This window comes from Lissotriton vulgaris, chromosome 10, assembly GCF_964263255.1.
Source record: "Lissotriton vulgaris chromosome 10, aLisVul1.2, whole genome shotgun sequence".
Taxonomy (NCBI): Eukaryota; Metazoa; Chordata; class Amphibia; order Caudata; family Salamandridae; genus Lissotriton; species Lissotriton vulgaris.
The window spans coordinates 851,325,691-851,344,544 of record NC_141698.1 but is presented as its reverse complement, the minus strand read 5'-3'; the positions used below and the strand labels follow the sequence as shown (position 1 = coordinate 851,344,544).

The following is an 18,854-nucleotide window of genomic DNA, read 5'->3' as shown; positions in this document are numbered from 1 at the left end:
TGAATAGCATCTCATCTTTTAACATTTTGTCCAGATTCCAAATATTCTGCTGTGATTTTCTCCTGTAGGAGGACTGCAGGTCTACTCCTCAATTGGAAAGCCAGGAGTATCACAAGAGTATGTCATACCTAAAAAAAACAATCTTTCAGAATTGGGTCCAGTTTTTATAATACAACATACAAAGGTGATACAAACGAGTTAATGAACTAATAATACATTTATTGGCTTCTACAACGTGGGAACATCTCCAAGTGTGGCAGACGTACATCACAATTTAAAAGTACTTTGGTGGTTGGTTGTCTCTTTTCTCATTTCCCATCCAGTTCGAATCTTCAGCAGTCTCTTGTTGAGGCAGGGAAAAAGAAGGATCCCTTTACAAAGAAGTACGAGAAGAGGTAGAAGAACCGCTAGCATGAATGTTGGAGGTGTGTACCAGATAAATTGATTCCTATCCACCCATTTATTCCAGGCAAACACGAGCGCATGGGCAGTACCCAACAGAAGTGCAAAATATCCCATCTTGCTCTGAAAGAGAAAATATGGATATATGAGATTTCTTTCAAAAGCATCCTTATCCTCATAGTGCTGCATCAAACGGAAGTTATACTTAAACAAAATCACGGCCCTGTGAAAATGATTTGAGTTTAAGGTTTCCAAACGGTGAAATGAAAGTGGGGGCAGTTGTAGATGCAATAATGCATAAACCATCTACATGGATCACTCAAGTTTGAATAGGGCAGATGATCACCACAGCCAAATATAATGCAAATAGCTTCTTCTCTGGTGGGGTTTAAGGAAGTGAAATAGAAAGATCACACTATTTGTGGCCCAATTTTGTAGCAACAATTACTGATTTCATCAATTGCACTACTGCTGGTGAAATTTTGTAACCTTATATACTTTGTAAATTAGCACAACACTTCTGAATACGTAAATGGGCCTCATTGCAGTTTGGAGCAAATTACAACAATGTACAAATGGTAATTTGAATTGAAACAAAAAAACATAATCTCAAAAAATGGATTGGACTAAAAGTGCACCCCACTGAAAAATATGCATATGTTTTTAAAAGCACAGAACTTAACAATGACATCTCATTGGGCAGTTCACAAAATCTGGGTGCCTGACTATGAGCACAATCATCAGAGATCATTATTTTCATTTTCATTACTATTATATAATCATAGATGCATGACTGGGGAGTTGTAGGGATTTACTCAAATACATCTAGGAAGATTTATTGTCAAGCAGACATCACGGTTTGGATGATATTTCATTGGCTCCCATTGAAATTGAACACTGTGCACTCTACTAAACTGCCATAGCAAATGTTTAAGAGTTATTGTTAACCATCATCTTCGATCATTGCCATGGGCTACCACTATCTACTTCAAAGGCTATCTAAATGAGTATGCTGGGGAAATCTCAGTCCATGCACCGTAGAGAAGCTTTTTTTCCAACTCTTAAAGATCTGTCTAAACTATGTCAGCAAGTTTAATGCCTAGTAGCAATGAGGACTATACTCCTTTTGCCAGTCACACATTAATATGACAGATCCTCCACTTTTATACCTTTTCTTGCAGTATTTTTGCCCTTGGACTAATTAATGAAACTGACACATGTACACGCACAAACACGTACAAAGTGATATTTTCAAAGGCTTATGTTATTATATTTAACATAGAAAAACACGGAAATACTCGCACTATCACCGAGGACAGTTTGATGCACGTTATCCAATTTTTTTTTAATATTAGGGGTTTTAATATATTTAGAGTTCTCTGTTTACAAAAACTGTACTTGTCTTTATTTCGGTTGGCCATTTATGCCATTTGTCTGAATTAAATTTGTTAAGAAGAGACTCCACACGATATGAGGTGAGAAGGAGTTTATTACCACCGGATCCTTCAGTGCCAACCACTAGAGTGAGCTCACCAACATTCCAAGGCGAGCTTCACTCCAACATTCTAAGGTAGGTGAAACCAACAGGGGGAATGGGGGAAGCAGGGAGAGGGGAGGGGCGTACCAAGTTACAACACACCTCCCTATGTAACAGCAGCACCATTGAGTAAATGCATAAAGAAAAGTACTACTGACATGGTGGTCCAGGATTCTGAACAACCATTGCAAGGGGACATTATTTTCCAAGTGTTGAACATTGGAGAACAGAATGTGAATTCTTATCCTGAATGTGAAATATTCCTGGACAGTGTTGCATATGAGGTTTTTGCGGATTCATGTTCACCTTATACACTGATAAATGAGACTTCTTTTAAAGAAAATTCAGGCCACAAAAAGTATAATCTTTTGCCTCCTGATATTAAACCAGGTGGATACAATTATGATCCCATTCCCCTGGTTGGTATGTTGTTGATGCAGATTAACTTTAAAGATAGATCAACATTGGGGAAAGAGTATATCACGAAAAATTGATCTAATTTGTTATGGTGGAAGTACCAAAAAGACCTGGGCATCAAATTAGACCCAAATGCCCCTGAACCTCCGTTACTTATTGATAGGCCTACTGTTGGAAAGGAAGTTTGTGAAAAATTTCCAGAGGTGTTTACAGATAAGTTGGGGCAGCTTTAAGGGTTCCTCCACAAAATCAAACTTAAGTCAAATTCAAAGCCTGTAGTACACAAAGCTAGGTCTATCCCTTTCCTTTTAAGAGAACCCCTAAAAAATGAATTGAACAGTCTGGAAGAAAACAGGATAATAGAGCGAATTGAAAACTCTGAGTGGTTGGCCCCCATTGTGGTAGCGGCAAAAGGGGGGGGGGAGGACATCCGCCTCTGTGTTGACCTCAGGGATTTGAATGCTAACATCTGGGTGGATAGACACCCTCTCCCCAACATTAACAAAATGTTGATGGCCATTCAAGGTGCTAAGTATTTCACAGTTTTAGATCTGTCCTCGGCTTACCACCAGGTTGTTCTCCATCCAGAATCTAAGCACCTCACGTCTTTTATAGCCCCTTTTGGTGCGTATCAGTTCTCTAGACCCCTTAGAATCAGGAAGGTCCATAATAACTCTGTTTTGTTAGAAGATGGTAATTTATGGAGCATGGATAGATTGGCTCGTTGCACTAATGTTCATGTTTCTAAAGCTCCTAGCAACGATGACTCTGGAGAAGTGTTGGGTGATCCTAGTATGGAAAGAGTTGCACGTCAACGTAGTTGTCCGGCATGGCAAGCTGACTACAGTATGTAAAGTCCTTATATATATATCAGATGCTTTGCACCTCTGTTTTCTCTTATGTGCACCCCTGTGCTATCTGATTTCAGTATGTATATTTATCTTTGATCATATTTAATGCATTAATTGGTTGTCTCCATTGCATGGTAAATCTATCTGTGTTTAGGTTATGCTGTTTTTTTATTGCCCTCTCTCCTCATATTTATGCCCATCTGTATGCATATACTCAATGGTGCTGCTGTTACATAGGGAGGTGTGTTGTAACTTGGTACGCCCCTCCCCTCTCCCTGCTCCCCCCTGTTGGTTTCACCTACCTTAGAATGTCAGAGTGAAGCTCGCCTTGGAATGTTGGTGAGCTCACTGTAGTGGTTGGCACTGAAGGATCCGGTTCGTAATAAACTCCTTCTCACCTCATATCGTGTGGAGTCTCTTCTTAACAAATTTGGATTTGCCTGAGATAGCTGCTAGAGGTGCAAAGCATCTGATATATATAAGGACTTTACATACTGTAGTCAGCTTGCCATGCCGGACACCTACGTTGAAGTGCAACTCTTTCCATACTAGGATCACCTGACACTTCTCCAGAGTCATCGTTGCTAGGAGGTTTGGAAACATGAACATTAGTGCAACGAGCCAATCTATCCATGCTCCATAAATTACCATCTTCTAACAAAACAGAGTTATTATGGACCTTCCTGATTCTAAGGGGTCTAGAGAACTGATACGCACCAAAAGGGGTTATAAAAGTTGTGAGGTGCTTAGATTCTGGATGGAGGGGAGCAGGGAGAGGGGAGGGGCGTACCAAGTTACAACAAAATTATTTAAGCGAACATTTTAATTTCTATGCTTACTATTTGTGACAAAGGCATTTAAATACGCTCACTTAAAACCAAAAATATGTATTTTTTGAATAACACATCAGATTACCACTTCTAAGCATTGTAAATGATAGACATTAGTAAAGCCCACTTTATGGCATTTCAATCCATTAACTTTAGAAGGATGGCGAGCAGACTCACCATGATTTACACCATCAAGGCACACAACCAGTTTCCCTCACTGGGCCATCCTGAAATCTCGTCTGTGTTTACCGTTGTTAAAACTACCAGCGAAGAATAAATAGCACACCATTACCTGGATACACTGAAACTCTCTCCAAGACAACGAGTTGCTGACTGAGGGGATGGAAGCCACAGCTTGAATTGTCAAAATGGCAAGTGCTAAAATTCCCAGGCAGACATAAATTTCCATTCTCCAGACGTCGTGCTCAATCCAAGCATTCTCTTTCTGTTGCTTGACCTGTAAAAGACAGAGTATTCATTATGTCTTTCTCAACAAGTTGTTTGTCTCATTACAGGATCCAAAAAATGAGGCATATGTCCGTTATATGGGATCTGTGCATTTTATATTTCTTTGTGTAACAATTTGTAATTGACCTTTTAAGTCGCTGGTTATGTACTGGTTTTCCTCGTCAGTCCTTTACGAAATGAGTTTTTCCCAGTGTGCAGACAGTTTGCTTATCCAAGGGATAACACCAAACCAAAAAAAACTATAGTTTACAGTTTAGCCCTCCCAATTAAGCTCATTACCTTGTCTTCTGTCTTCCTCGTCCAAGTCCTTATGATATGAGGATGCATCTAATCCCGTATCTGAGGTGGCCGCTCCCAATAAATAACCCACAATCAACTACTGCTACACCCAAGTACAAAATGTAATTCCTCAAATAATATACAGTCTTCAAGAGTTCGCAGAAGCTACCAGTTGAGATTCAAAGTTTGAAGTAACTGCATCATCAACCAAAGGTCTATGGTGTGTCATAAATTTGTGTGCACAGAACCAAGTTGCAGCAGAACAAATATCTTTATTGTAGCACTTTTTAGGACTGTCCAAGAAGAAGCTGGAAGTGGCAACTCCTTCGCTAGATCCACATTAAATTGGGTTTGATAGAGTCTTTCCTGGTTCATAATATGCCATGAAGGTTGTGAAGTGCTACCATTGATTTAGCCCTGAAAAAGCTGGCAACAGACTTTGGTTAGCTGTACCAAATTAGCTAAATGAACAAGTTACTTTGGTAACACTCTGTCTGGTGGACACTCTATCTATCGCAGATATCTCACCGTAGGATATCTGCCATGTGCCAGTCTGGATCTGCAACAATTTTCATAGCAGTGCCGGTAGGTGGAATTGTATAGCTCCGCACTGAATGTGACAGTTCCGACCTGCAAACAGGCATCACCCCTGTGCACTGATGTCAGCATCTTATCACACTTTTCATGCCCTCAGACTCAGAGTCTAAAATAATTGTTGGTAACAGTGTGCTGAATATTAACTTGGGACCTTTTCTGATGTAAAAAAGCAGCCACACCATATAACTGAAAGGTAGGAAGGCAGGTTAGATTGAGTATACACTAAAAAGTGCATTACTGAAGGTGCGTAATTGTTCGTCTGATGGATGCCTCTAATCACAGATTCTACACCAGAGAATAGATACCAAAGTACTATCTTCCCAAAGTGGAGAGTCTGTGGAGTGGGCTCAGACCAAAAACTCTTATAGGACTGAGTGGGCAGGATGTCCATCCTGCTGACCTGGCTGTCAGAGCAGCGGTCCTTTGTGAACGTAGATGGACTCTGTGTGTAAAAACAGTGGTATAAGTCTTTGACCTAGTGGAATTGTCTCTCAGACCTTTCAGAGGCTTTTTCTTGGCTGGTGCATAGCAGATTTTAATGCAGAGGACTAGCCAACTGAACAAGGATGTCCTTTGGAATCATAAAGCTCTGTTAGGGGCCAACTGATGGAGCCTCTCCTTCTCTTTGGAGGGGTAAGGATCAGCAAAGAATGTTGGCGAACAATGGATTGTCCAACATGGAAGGAAGTCACAAGTTTGGTAAAGAGGATGCGTATGCACCAATTTGTCTGGGAAAAAGGTGGAGTAGGGTGGTTGCACTGAGAGTGCCTGTAGTTCACTCACATGGTGAGCTGACGTAATTGCAATGAAGAAGACAGTGTTCAAGGTCAGGAGAAGCAGTAAGCAGCAATGTATCCACTCACAGGCCATACTCATGAGCAATGCAAGGCAAAGGTAAGGGAGAAAATGTGTGTCAACCTTTAATAAACCTTATAACAATAGGTTAATTGAACATGGAGAGTTGGTCCGGCAAACATAGAAAGGCCTAAAGGACCGACATGTAACCTTTTAAAATGCTCACTGCTAAACCTTGCTGTGCTAAAGACAAAACAAAGAAAAAATGTCTGACGCTTTTGCCTGTAAGGGATCAGTGTTGCAAACATTCCATCAGATTACAAATTTGTCCCACTGCCTGCCATATGATTATGAAGAAGGGCGCCTAGTGGCAAGGATGACATCAACCACTTCAGGCAGCAAATCAAATGCAGTCAAGTGCCACTGCTCAGTCTCCAAGCATGTAGGATGTGCAGATACGGGTGATGGGCCCTGCCCTATTGTTGAGACAGGAGGTCCTCACAAAGTGGCAGTCTGATCGAAGGACAGATACTCATGCACAGGAGTTCTGAGTGCCCCACTCTCCTGCCCCAATCCAGGGCCAATAAAATTATGTTACGCCAGTAGTTCTAGATCTTTTCCTGACCTAGTAGCAGGAGAGGAAGAGTTAGAAAGGCATGTGGGAGTCCCTTGTTCTAGTCCAGCCGGAATGCTTCTCCAAAATACGAAATTGTTGACACTGCACTGACACTACATAGTCTTGGATGTAGTGAAAATGTCTAGCTGGGGTTCTCCCCACTGTCAAAAAATGCTCTGCACCACCTCAAGATAAAAATGCCACTTGTATCACTGAGGTGACATCCGCTCAGTTCGTCTGCTCTGCCAGTCAGGGACCCTACCCTACTGATTTGCGATCAGTAATATGCTCTGCTGTTCTGGCCACCACAAGAGATGGAAAGCCTCCTAGCACATGACCCATGACCCCACTAGTATTACTGTCCCTGAAAACCTGTCCAAAGCTCTCCTTGACGGCTAGCAGGAAGGTTTTCAGAACCAGATAAATGGGCTATAGATTCAGCAGATTGAGGTGGAGCCTCTGATCTCCACCTCTCCCAATGACTTCCCCAGCCCAGCAATGATGCATCCACCACTACCATCAGCTTTGTGTGGGGAATGGAGAGGGGCCACCACTGCAAATATCTAGCCGTCTCCTCTGAAACCTGGATGGTGTTGGAAAGACTGCCTTGATACTGGGCCTCCTGGAACTTCAAGTTCCATTGCAGAGCACACATTGGCCACTTAGCGTAGAGGATGAGGGTGCATGAGACCAACAGACTAAGACTCCTCATAAACACTTTCACCGTCATCCAGGACCGAGTCTGAAACATCACGATTAAAGCCCAAATTTCCTTGCTGCTATGGACGAAAAATCCCAAACTTCACCGTGTCCAGGACTACTTCAATGAATGGAAGCCTCTGTGAAGGAATCAGGTGAGACTACGGGTCATTTATATTGAAACCTCAACAGAGCTAAAAGTTCTGCCGTTGTGTGGTGGTGGTCTACAACTGACTGCCGGAGGCCCCCTTTCGTTTTTTGAGATGTGAAAATAGTGAGAATAAGAGCCCTGCCCTCTTTCCAAGCCTTTTACCCTCTGCGTGGCTCCCTTGGAGAGTGAAAGGTGCCCCTCCTGTAGCAGTATGGGCAGATTCTTCTGGAATTTGTTCTGGTGTGGGGGGGGCAGTAGGCAGTAAGGAAAGAAAAAGCTTGGCATAGCTCTTTTAAACATTCTGTAAGACCCATTTGGTTAATGTGATTAATCACTATCTCAGAAGGAAATGTTGAATTTTGTCCCCTACTGGTTGGGTGAGCATCACAAATGGCAAACTAAGGCAGTTTTCTGACCATTATAGCAGAGAAGGTGGAGTTGGAAGATGAATGCCCATTCTGAACGGTACGCTACGTGTCAGATCTGTGACCACAACCTGTAAAGGACTGGGTTGTATGCTGCATCACTGGCTCAAGAGCTGTAACACCCCTCCGGAATAGCCTCTGAACTTCTGGAACTGATGCAGAAACTTGCAAGGGTCAACATTTCCAAGGAACACGCTGTAGTTTGGCTGTCTATGAAATATTCCAAAGTGGAGTCCTCCATCTCTCCGAAGAGGCGGGACCTATCGATTGGCATGCCCATTAGTGAGGCCTGTACATCACCAGAGCATCCAGTAAACCACACCCATGAGTGTCTATGAAGGATATCACTGGTAGTGGCCAACATGCCCAGGCAATCCCTGATATCCAGATCTGCATGGATAACATACTTAGCAGCGTCTTGCCCATCATGTATTGTGTGGGCCAAAGAGGCCCTAAGATCTTCCGGGACCACTAGCAATATTTTACTGGCCATGTCTAAAATTTCAGGTGTGTAGCAGATCACTGCGCTAGTCTGGTGGAAGAAAACATGTACTAGCCAAAAGCATCAATCCTCTTCAATTCTATATCTGGAAGAGTGGCTGGAAAAGAGTTTAGATTCACTTTCGAAACCTGTGCAATATGGCTTTCTGGCGAGGGGAGCTTGTTGAGGAAATCTGGGTCACCAAGAGTCTATGATACCTGTCCATCTGCCTATTTACAGGGGGAAAGAATATAGTTTCTAACATGTAGACATGAGAGAATTTGTGAGGATTGACAAACAATGTAACGAGGGGGTGCACTGCAATATGTTGCCACTTGATTTAACTGGAACGTTCTTTAGATTCAATTAGTTAGGGTGCCTCTACAGGAGGCGTGTCCATCCACACACGTCAAGCTATAATTGTAAGATGTGCTAACACAGAATGTGAGAGCATCCCTGAATAGGGCACACCATGGGTTCTCACTAAGAAGACTCCTCAAAAGGTTTCTTTAAGATTTATGCTTTTTATTGTTCCAAAACGTATTTATTTTCTTCTTGATATTCAATTCATATCAATCTTTATGTACATTCAACACAGTTCGTCATTGGAAATCGTTAATTCATAATACGTATTCCTGAATACTCCAATGCATTTTGGGCAGCCTTGCCCTTTGTCAAGGAGCGCTGAAAACATAAGGATATAGCAATCAAAAACATATATTACATAATAGTAATGTAATCATAATAAAGTCCAGTAACTCTAAAATCAAACCCAGTGTTCTGTGCTAAATACATGCAATAAGGTGCTGGTGACCCGCGTGTGGGGAACGATCGTGATGGCTATGAACCGAAGTTAAAAAGCGATTAATCAAACGAATGGAAAAAAAAGAGGAAAAGATGCACTCTCACGTCGTACGTCATCAAGTGTGGTTGTAGAAAAGACATGCAGAATAGTGAGTCTTGGAAGAGTCCCCAGGTGGAGACGCTAAAGATGTCACGTGCGGTAAAAAACCGGACTTACTTCGATTCAGGGTGTATTAATGCGTAGTTTCGGGCGTCCGAGCATTATGTCAAGTGCTTTGAATGGGCCATGCCAGTTAGTTAACCGGTAAAAAAAGTGAAGCGATAAAGTAGCACCGCCTACAGAGGTCACGTGAGGGAAACAAAAGTGCAAACATAAATATCAGACTACAAATGGTGAAACAGACACAGCAGCCATAATTAAACGTGTTCAAAGTGTCTAAAAAGTGAACATGAGTGAAAAATAGAAATGAGTAAATGTGCACATTGCATACATTCAATATTAGCCACAATTTAAAGAGATACAGCATCAGTAGACCACTCTAAGAGTGGTTAAATAAAGCAACTGAATTCCATCCTATCATGAAGCCCGAAGGACTTCATTGACTGCAACTTGTAAATCCATGCGATCACGTTTGAACACGTTTAATTATGGCCGCTGTGTCTGTTTCACCATTTGTAGTCCGCTATTTATGTTTGCACTTTTGTTTCCCTCATGTGACCTCTGTAGGCGGTGCTACTTTATCTCTTCACTTTTTTTACCGGTTAACTAACTGGCGTGGCCCATTCGAAGCACTTGACATAATGCTCGGACGCACGAAACTACGCATTAATACACCCTGAATCGAAGTAAGTCTGTTTTTTTACCGCTCATGACATCTTTAGCGTCTCCACCTGGGGAGTCTACCAAGACTCACTATTCTGCATGTCTTTTCTACAACCACACTTGATGACTTACGACGTGAGAGTGCAACCTTTTTCTCTTTTCTTTTTTTTCCGTTCGTTTGATTGATCGCTTTTTAACTTCGGTTCACAGCCATCACGATCGTTCCCCACACACGGGTCACCAGCACCTTATTGCATGTATTTAGCACTGAACACTGGGTTTGATTTTAGAGTTACTGGACTTAATTATGATTACATTACTATTATGTAATATATGTTTTTGATTGCTATATCCTTATGTTTTCAGCGCTCCTTGACAAAGGGCAAGGCTGCCCGAAATGCATTGGAGTATTCAGGAATACGTATTATGAGATAACGATTTCCAATGATGAACTGTGTTGAATGCACATAAAGATTGATATGAATTGAATATCAAGAAGAAAATAAATACATTTTGGAACAATAAAACTCATAAATCTTAAAGAAACCTTTTGAGGAGTCTTCTTAGTGAGAACCCATGGTGTGCCCTATTCAGGGATGCTCTCACATTCTGTGTTTGCACATCTTACAATTAGAATTGGTGAGGATGCCATTATATGGAACTAGGGTGTCAGATGTTGCTAGCCCAGGCTGAAGAATTTCAGTCAATACAGTTGTTTTGGCCCCAATGGAAAGCAGCTGTAATCCTAGCACTCAGGTTACCTTCTAACTCACCACTGCAAATGAGGCACTATATTCCATTGATGGCCCACATGGTGAGTCAAGCTCTATCTCAGGAGAGGTATCAAACCAACTGGCCTTCTGTAAATCAAGGTATACGGCATCAGCAGAATAATCTAGCAAGCCATCCCTTTCATCATCGTCTTCAGCAACCTTCTCATGTATACCCTGCTCTACCTCAGAATCAGAGTCAGAACCAAAAAGATAATGCAGCCTCTTCTTGTAGTTGCAATGTGGAAGAGAGATGTAGCCTAACAGCTAGGGTGGCCGATCTCAAATCAATCTTGGCAATGACGCTCAACATCCTGTGATTCTGGGCAAATCACTTAATCCCCCATGCCTAACAAAAAAGTGAATGTGTCCTTGTGTAATGCAACTGATGTTCATGTAAAGCGATATGATACCATTGGGTCAAGTTTATGCTATATAAAACTATGGAGAAAAAAAAGCACAGGGGTTAGAGTCAGTTTGCCACTTTTCACAAACTTATAAAGATGTGGCTGTTCTGATTTACTTGAGGTGGAAGAAACTTTATTTGTTGCTTAAAGCACCGGGAAACCCCAGGTGGGTAGCTGTTCGTGTTTTAACATAACATAGCATAATGACTTCTAACGTCTTTATAATTTCGTAGAGTGACATGAGTCAAGCTCAGTCGCACATTGGTTTATGGTACAAAATTGGCGTTGGCAAAGGAACATCCTTCAACACCTGTGGAGTCTGCACCTGCATCAGGTTGAAGAACAAGTGTGTAGGCCTTGAGAAATTTACTTGCCCACTTGCTATGGTGAGTCATATTTTATTGAGGTGAGATATTTTTAGGGCTTACTGGCTCTGTCTTTTGAGATCGCTCCAGCTAGCAAAGAAAACTGTTCTGTTCATTCAGAAAAGGAATGAGCAATAAATAGGTCTTTAAACCTTGTTTTTATCTTGTGGCATATGATGTGCATTCAAAGACAGGTGTCAAATATCAGCATTTGCCTTTACAAATTGCTGCCTATTTAATCCTGGAGATTATTGTTTGACTATTGTGCTGGGCACACAACATTTGAATGGCTCATAAATGAATTATACAAATATTTCAAAATATATTTCAGTAGTTAAGAAAGCATTGTTTTTCTGAAGTGAGATGGAAGAGATTTCAATAGGATCAAAATAAATCAGAAATGTTTACTTGGCAATGTGCAAATGATAAATATTTGCTGAAATCGGAATTCTAACATTGCTGTTGTATGCCATATAGTTTTATCAGTAAACCTGCATGTCAGTGGGAAAGTTTGTGGACATTTCAATGGAAAATGTCTGCAAATTAGTAATAATATTATTAAAACCAAGAGTTTTAAAATATGAACTGAAAAACATTACTGCTCCTTTCCTGATGACAACTAATAGGCACATCAGGAGTCATGTGTACCTTGTATGTGGGCTAGACTTCTATCGTACATGGAGCAAACGCTTAATCTATTAATTCAAACAGTAGAGTTTTTTTTACAGCAGACATGCTCAACTTACATATTTAAAGGTGCTCTCATATGTGTCAAATAAGAAAAAGGTGACTGTAAAATAAAATATTTTCCCAGGATCACACAATATGAGTCACATTTATGGGTCAAATGCATTTCAGTTAGGTCAAGTAGATTATTGAAGTCACTAGATCTGAAGTCTATTAAAGTTTTTCTGATTTATTGAGGCCTGGTGTGGATTGTGGGCTGAAGTAGAAGTCTGCACCAGAGTTGGGCTGGGCCCGGTAATAGATCCGAAGAGGACAGACAGTGCAGGGGAGGAACCAGCCGGCAGAAACCTGACTGAAGGCTCCTGCAGTGTTGTTCTGTGAGGCCTGAAGGCATGTCAGAGAGAGCCAGAAGCACACTGAAGATTTGCAGTATGGCCACAATATGTTGTGCAGTCAATAATGATCCGGGAAATACTAAATGGGGTTCTCTGTCTCAGATTTCTTCTGGATACACAAGGGTGCAGTTATTACAAATCTCAACACTAGAATCCAAAGATACTCCTTGTGTGGGTCCATGATCTGTATCTGCTACCTTCAGAATTCAGTCACACCATATAAACCCTTTTGTAAGTTGTCGGTAAACTGGCAAAATCGGAAGGCATGGCAGAAAGAAACTGATCTGCTATGCACTGGCCTAGAAACAGCCTCCCAAAAGCCCATGCCACCAGAGTCAAGGCTGCTACCATTACGCTGGCTTATGGAGTGCCTGCCCTTGACATCAGCTAGGCTCAGATGTGAGTGTTGGTGCATATGTTAAACAAGCATTTGAAATGCAATAGGTCTTGCATTTGGAAGAGTTTAAGCTTAAAAGACAACTATGAGGTGCACAACAAAGGAAGGGCGTGAGTGCTCCATTATAAAGTTAAAGCAAAATATTAAAATGTTTGACCTGTACTTGTAAGCGCGGCACCCGGGGTGGGAGGGGGCTGCAGGAGAGAGGCGCCATTGTCGAGTGCCCAGTGTTGTTAATTTAAATAGCGAGCAGTGTTAATTTAAATATAAAAAACAATGTTTGGGTGCAGAGTGCACAACAGAAAGGTGCAAGTGCGCCATAATAAAGTTAAAGAACGTAGTGAAAGCAAAATAAAACAAGCACTGACGAGGGACTTCGAAAGTCAAAAGAAATGGTAGCAAAAGTAAAAAAGAGTTCTCCCTCACAACACCTGAAGAGGGAATGTGTAAGGAAACTGTGATTGGCCGGTGCGCCTGAACCTTGAATGGACGTGATGTATGGCCAAAGTGAACGAGCGAGGAGGCACTAAAGAAAAGCAACATTGGAGTGATCCAGCGGTAAGTAGGAGGCAGGAAAAATGTGTTGGTACTGATGACAGCAGGTCTTGCAGACAGCGCATGCGCACTGATGCTCAACCTAAAATGCACTACTTCCTCGACAGCCAAGTCGATGGAACTGACATTACACCCATTCTGTACTGCATAACATTTTGGTCTGACCCCACTCCACAGGTCATCTACCTTAGAGAGGTACTCCTTTGGTATGTATTCTAAGATATGGAATCTGAAATTAGAAGTAGCCATCAGAAGAACAAATTACATACCTTCAGTAACGTTATTCTAACTGCAAATTCTTCATGGCCCTCTCACCTCCCCATTCTATAAGTGGCCCCAACGTCTTAAAAGGTCCCTAGTTAGTATTTTGCACACTGTTGCATCTGAGGGCGCAGAAAAGGTAAAAATAGGAAACTGACATCAGCACGCAGAGGTGAAGATGATATGCAGCTCTGCTCCACCACTTCTACAACAGTCTGGATTCAATGTGGAGCTGCCCAATGGCAACTAGGGTTACATAGCAGCACTGCAAATGAAAATCTCTGGATCCAGTCTGGTGCCTGTGGGATATTCTGTGGTGAGCAATCCATGGTTAAAAGGATCCACCAGAAAGAGAGGCCACTTTCATAAAGGATGTTGCGTACTCTAGGTAAACATAAAATGACCTATGCAAATATACAGAATACAGACATTATTTTGCTTCTGTAGTAAGAGATAGAAAAAAAGACCATTCAAACTAGATCTTGTTTACAATTAAAAGTGGAAAGAATCTTGGGTATAAAAATTGCATCTGGTCTATAGACAATTTTTTCTTAAAAATAACATTTTAAAAAAATGTAGGGAAGCTTGAATGGCTCCCTGCTCCCCAATCCATCCACATAAACAAGTCTCCCTTTCATCAAAAGAAAAAACAGGATTTTCTTATTCTCAACCCGATTTTAATTTTAAAACACTTACCTCAAGCTGCTGACGGTCTCCTGCCTCGCTGCTCCTCTGCTTCTCCTGGTCCCAGTAGTCCCTGGGACACCAACAGAGACTCCCCATCCAGTCCCCGTGCTGCTCTCATGCTGCATTAAAGCCGCACAGGGATTGGCCTGTGCAGGCTGGTTTAACACTCACTCAGGCACAAGGAAGTCTGTCACAGCTGGGCTGGAGAAACCTAACTGTGCACGTCTGTTTGGCCAGACTGAGACAGCAGGCCAAACGGACATGCGCACTTATAACTGCGCTCCACTCCTCCTCCCTCCCAATGGGCTGGCCTTATTTATTTTATTTATTTTGAAAGTTTTAGAGAGCGCGAACAAGATCCAGACGGTTATCAGAGCACTATACATCCATTAAAAGTTACTAATACATGAAATATAACATGTCCACACATATGTACAAAACATATTCAAAGAAACGGCATAGTAAGATGTAACATCCAAAAAATGTTGTGTGGTTGAGGGTGCGTGTGCATCTCGGCACATGGTTTCAAAAGACCATACTCATGTGAATTTGGCCATGAGGATGGATTTTACTTCCTTTTTATAAGAGGTAGTGGACGGGTTAAGTCTGGTTTCTGGGGGCAAGGCGTTCCATATTCTGGGCACCATCCCAGAGTAGCATCTGTTATAAGTTTTTTTCTAATGGAATTTTTCTGGTTTCAGTAGTAATTTTTCTGCATTTCCTTAGGATCAGGATCCACCAGAGATCGTCAATTTCTGTGCCAGGTAGCCAGGTGTCTTGGGTAGCATGGCTCTGTGCGTCATGCATGCAATTTTCAGTTGAATTCTAGCCTCCAGGGGTAGCCAGTTCAGGGATTGTAGGTCCGGGGAGATGTGGAAGATGCGTTTAGACCCAGTTATGAGTCTTGCTGCGGCGTTGATAGACGCCCTTAGTGATGCTTTGGGTAGGTCACAGAGAGAGACACATCCGTATTCCACTCTAAGAAAATCCAGAGCCTGCACTGCTTGCTTAAAGCCATTGTGTGGTAGGAAGGATTTCAGTTTCCTTAGTGTGTTTATTTGGAAGTTTGCTCCCTTTGTGGCACTGCTGTTATGTTTTTGCATGTTGAGGTTACTGTCTAAAGTTATTCCTAGTGACTTAGCTGATTCCACGAAGGTGGGTTGAACGTTGAACGCCGTAATATGTTTGATCCAATCTTGCATTTTGGGGATTTGGGCCGGAGGAGCTATTAGTAGGAATTCAGTCTTGCCCCTTTCTGCACATGCTTAGCTCAGCCACAAGCTGAAAAATAAAACTATAATAAAATTGCATTTGAATTTTCAGCTGCTGGCTCTTAGCCAGCAGCGCTCCTCTGCTGATAATCACACTAGGTCCGTATGATACAGATAACCTCTCATTTTGTAAGGTCTTGGAAGAGACAGACCAAGGAGGAGGTATTGTGTTTTTAACTACAACTGTGTTTTTATGGAATGTTGTTGGTTGTCATCCCCAAGCCTTTAACCTCCCTACACAAATTCTCGATTCCGATTAAGCACCCAGAAATTAGTTTGGAAATCCTAGCTTGTATTTCCTGGTGCAAGGACTAAGAACCCATTAACTTATTTGTAGATCCATCAAACGCCAACTTTTAACTTGCATATGGGCACTGTGTGTTTCATTCAAAATTTCACCGTTGAGAGGTCTGTTTTGATCTCGCTACGATGGCCTCAGAATCGGATTCGGAATTGCATAAACCGATCCTGAGCCCTTGTTCCCGACGGAATCCTCCACCAGTCCGAACAACCAAGTACGATGCGAATATCTCGTCAGTGTCGACCGAATCGTTTCCGAACCCAATCCTGTCAGATCGACTCATTCGCAGCTAAATCGTGCCGCACAATGGAGCTGGCTTCCGAACGAGCTGGTACGATGCGACTATCTCGTCGCGCCGAACAAATCGTTTCCAAACCCAATCCTGCCAGTTCGACTCGCTTGCAGCTAAATCGTGCCACACAATGGAGCCGGCTTCCGAACGAGCGAGTACGATGCACGATTCGGACAGCTGTATCGACTCTGTTTTGCCGAGACAAAGCAGCTGTGGTAATTGGACATTGGGGGCTGTAGCAGGCCCCCCTTCACCCGGGGCCCACAGAATCAGTACTGTGCATGTACTGTGTTTCGGGCACCATGAGGTGCCTGCCACAGGGTGCAGGCTTTTCCCCACCTACCCCTTTTTTCTATGGGAGCCTGTGTACGCGTTCTGTATACAGGCTCCCATAGACTTCAATGGCAGTCCTAGTCTGGGTTCTCAGCTTCAACTTCTGTGTTTTGATTTGAAAATGTTTACATCTTGGTCTATTAACTCAAAATTCTGTTTGTAATCTCTGTTTTCAAGGCCTAGCCGCTGAGTATAACCTCTCAAACAGGTACAGTCCATAATTTTCCTTTAAAACAGCATTCTTTAAATGTAAACCATATACCTGCATGCACTGAACATGGACTGCATGTTCGAGAAACCACAATTCCTATTTCCAAGACTACTGCACCCAAGCCAGAGCACCCCACAAGTGGTATCATGCCATATTCAGCAGATGGGTCTTGCTCAGACAGACACCGACTTTAAGTGACACAAGTAATAGTTTTATTTACGCACTTTCAACAGTTATGTAATACAAGTTGAGTAATACAAGATGATGCTGTTTGAAGAAGCTTAACCAATTTTATCTGACCCCGATATTATAGGAGATATTTAGAATAATCTTGGTCTTAGTGGCCTTATAGAAGAAAGAGATTCTGAATGTTATGGCAGAAGGCAGTACGGTGTTCCATAAAGTAGGAACTTGTACTGAGACAGAGTTGCACCTAGGAGGTCTGAGATGAGGCAGCCTAATACCTACATGGAACAGCATTTTCTAATTTGCTTCTTCAGGAAAGACACATCAATGAACTCTAGTCAGAGCCTTAAATGCTCCAATTGGAAGTCAGTGCAGTTCCTCAAAAAAGAGGGGAGCATGACAGGATTAAGAAGAGTTTACGGTGAGTCAGGGAGCGCATTTGAAATCGATTGTGACATTTTTGTAATGTTTTGATATGCCCAACAAAAGCGAGTTTCCAGCACAGACTTGCAGGATCCATCTACCAAATTTAGACTGTATGAGCCCCGGGAGCAGTCTACATGAAAGACACAAACATTCACTCTACAACTAGAAGCCACACACATCAAAGAACCAAACCAAGGCGTCTGGCATAAGCAGGTGCATTCCATATTCTAAACACCCAACTAGTAAAGTCAACCTGCATCCTTATATCACTAAGGTTAACATTTAATGTTTACGTATTGTATATGCGGGCAAAAGCTACAAATAAACAGAGTTTAAACAACTTCTGTAAAACATGCTACTGTATATACCATCAATGAAGTGCATCTATTTACAGGACTAATTCCTGGCTCAGGAATATGTTACCTTTTTCCCTAAGAAGAGTTTGAAAGCTAATGTTCTCACATTGTAGACTTGTTTTGTAAGCAAATGTCAGCATCTATTTTGTTTCAGTTTACAGTGATAATGAACACAAATTATGTTGGGTGCACCCTTTATCCTTTTAAAAAGGACAGCAGTCTCGGGTTATGTAGACCATATTTACCGTATTTCTGTGTACATGACTAATTTACACCATACTTTGCCTGCAGGCTCCCGCTGTTCACCATAACTTTCAGCTTCAGTCCCAATTTAGTGGTGGAGTGGTGTTCACACAGTGCATGCCTTTGGCATGTGCTGTGTTTGCAGGTAGGACCTGGCTTGGCATTTTGGGCTGGATGTTCCCATGAGCAGCAGGGTCAAGACTGATATGCATCTGGATGGGTTTAAACTGGGGTGGCTTGGTGAGCAAAAGAACGATGCATTAAACCCAGATATTTTTGACTGGGGGTGAATGTTTCCATTGTTCAGCATTCTGTCCATCATTTGTTCCTTTTGCTTTTGGCGCCCTAAGTGGGAGGGTAATGCCCAGACGTGGGTCCCATGCTCCCTGCGCAACTGCATTTAAGCTAGCCTGGCTGATGAGGGCTGATGCCCCAAAACCAGTCTGTGGATGCTTGTTTCCGGTCCAGGGAGGAGCTGGCTTGGCATTTCAGGCTGGACTGTTCCCATGAGGAGCAGAGTCACAGCTGAATCCAAA

The 18,854-nt window shown here is 42.2% G+C and overlaps 1 protein-coding gene across 3 annotated transcripts in view; it reads right to left on the bottom strand.

Moving 5' to 3' along the window:
- Window positions 1–202: 202 nt before the first annotated feature.
- Window positions 203–18,854, bottom strand: part of STEAP1 (STEAP family member 1) — a 209,920-nt gene continuing 191,268 nt past the window's right edge. For all 3 annotated transcript variants that reach the window (XM_086941787.1, XM_086941788.1, XM_086941789.1), the window contains 2 exons: window positions 4,330–4,494; window positions 203–525 (listed from right to left, as the gene is read on the bottom strand). In XM_086941787.1, the coding sequence (XP_086797913.1) occupies window positions 268–525; window positions 4,330–4,494 (423 nt within the window). In that variant the 3' untranslated portion in view covers window positions 203–267. The remainder of the gene's footprint in view (window positions 526–4,329; window positions 4,495–18,854) is intronic.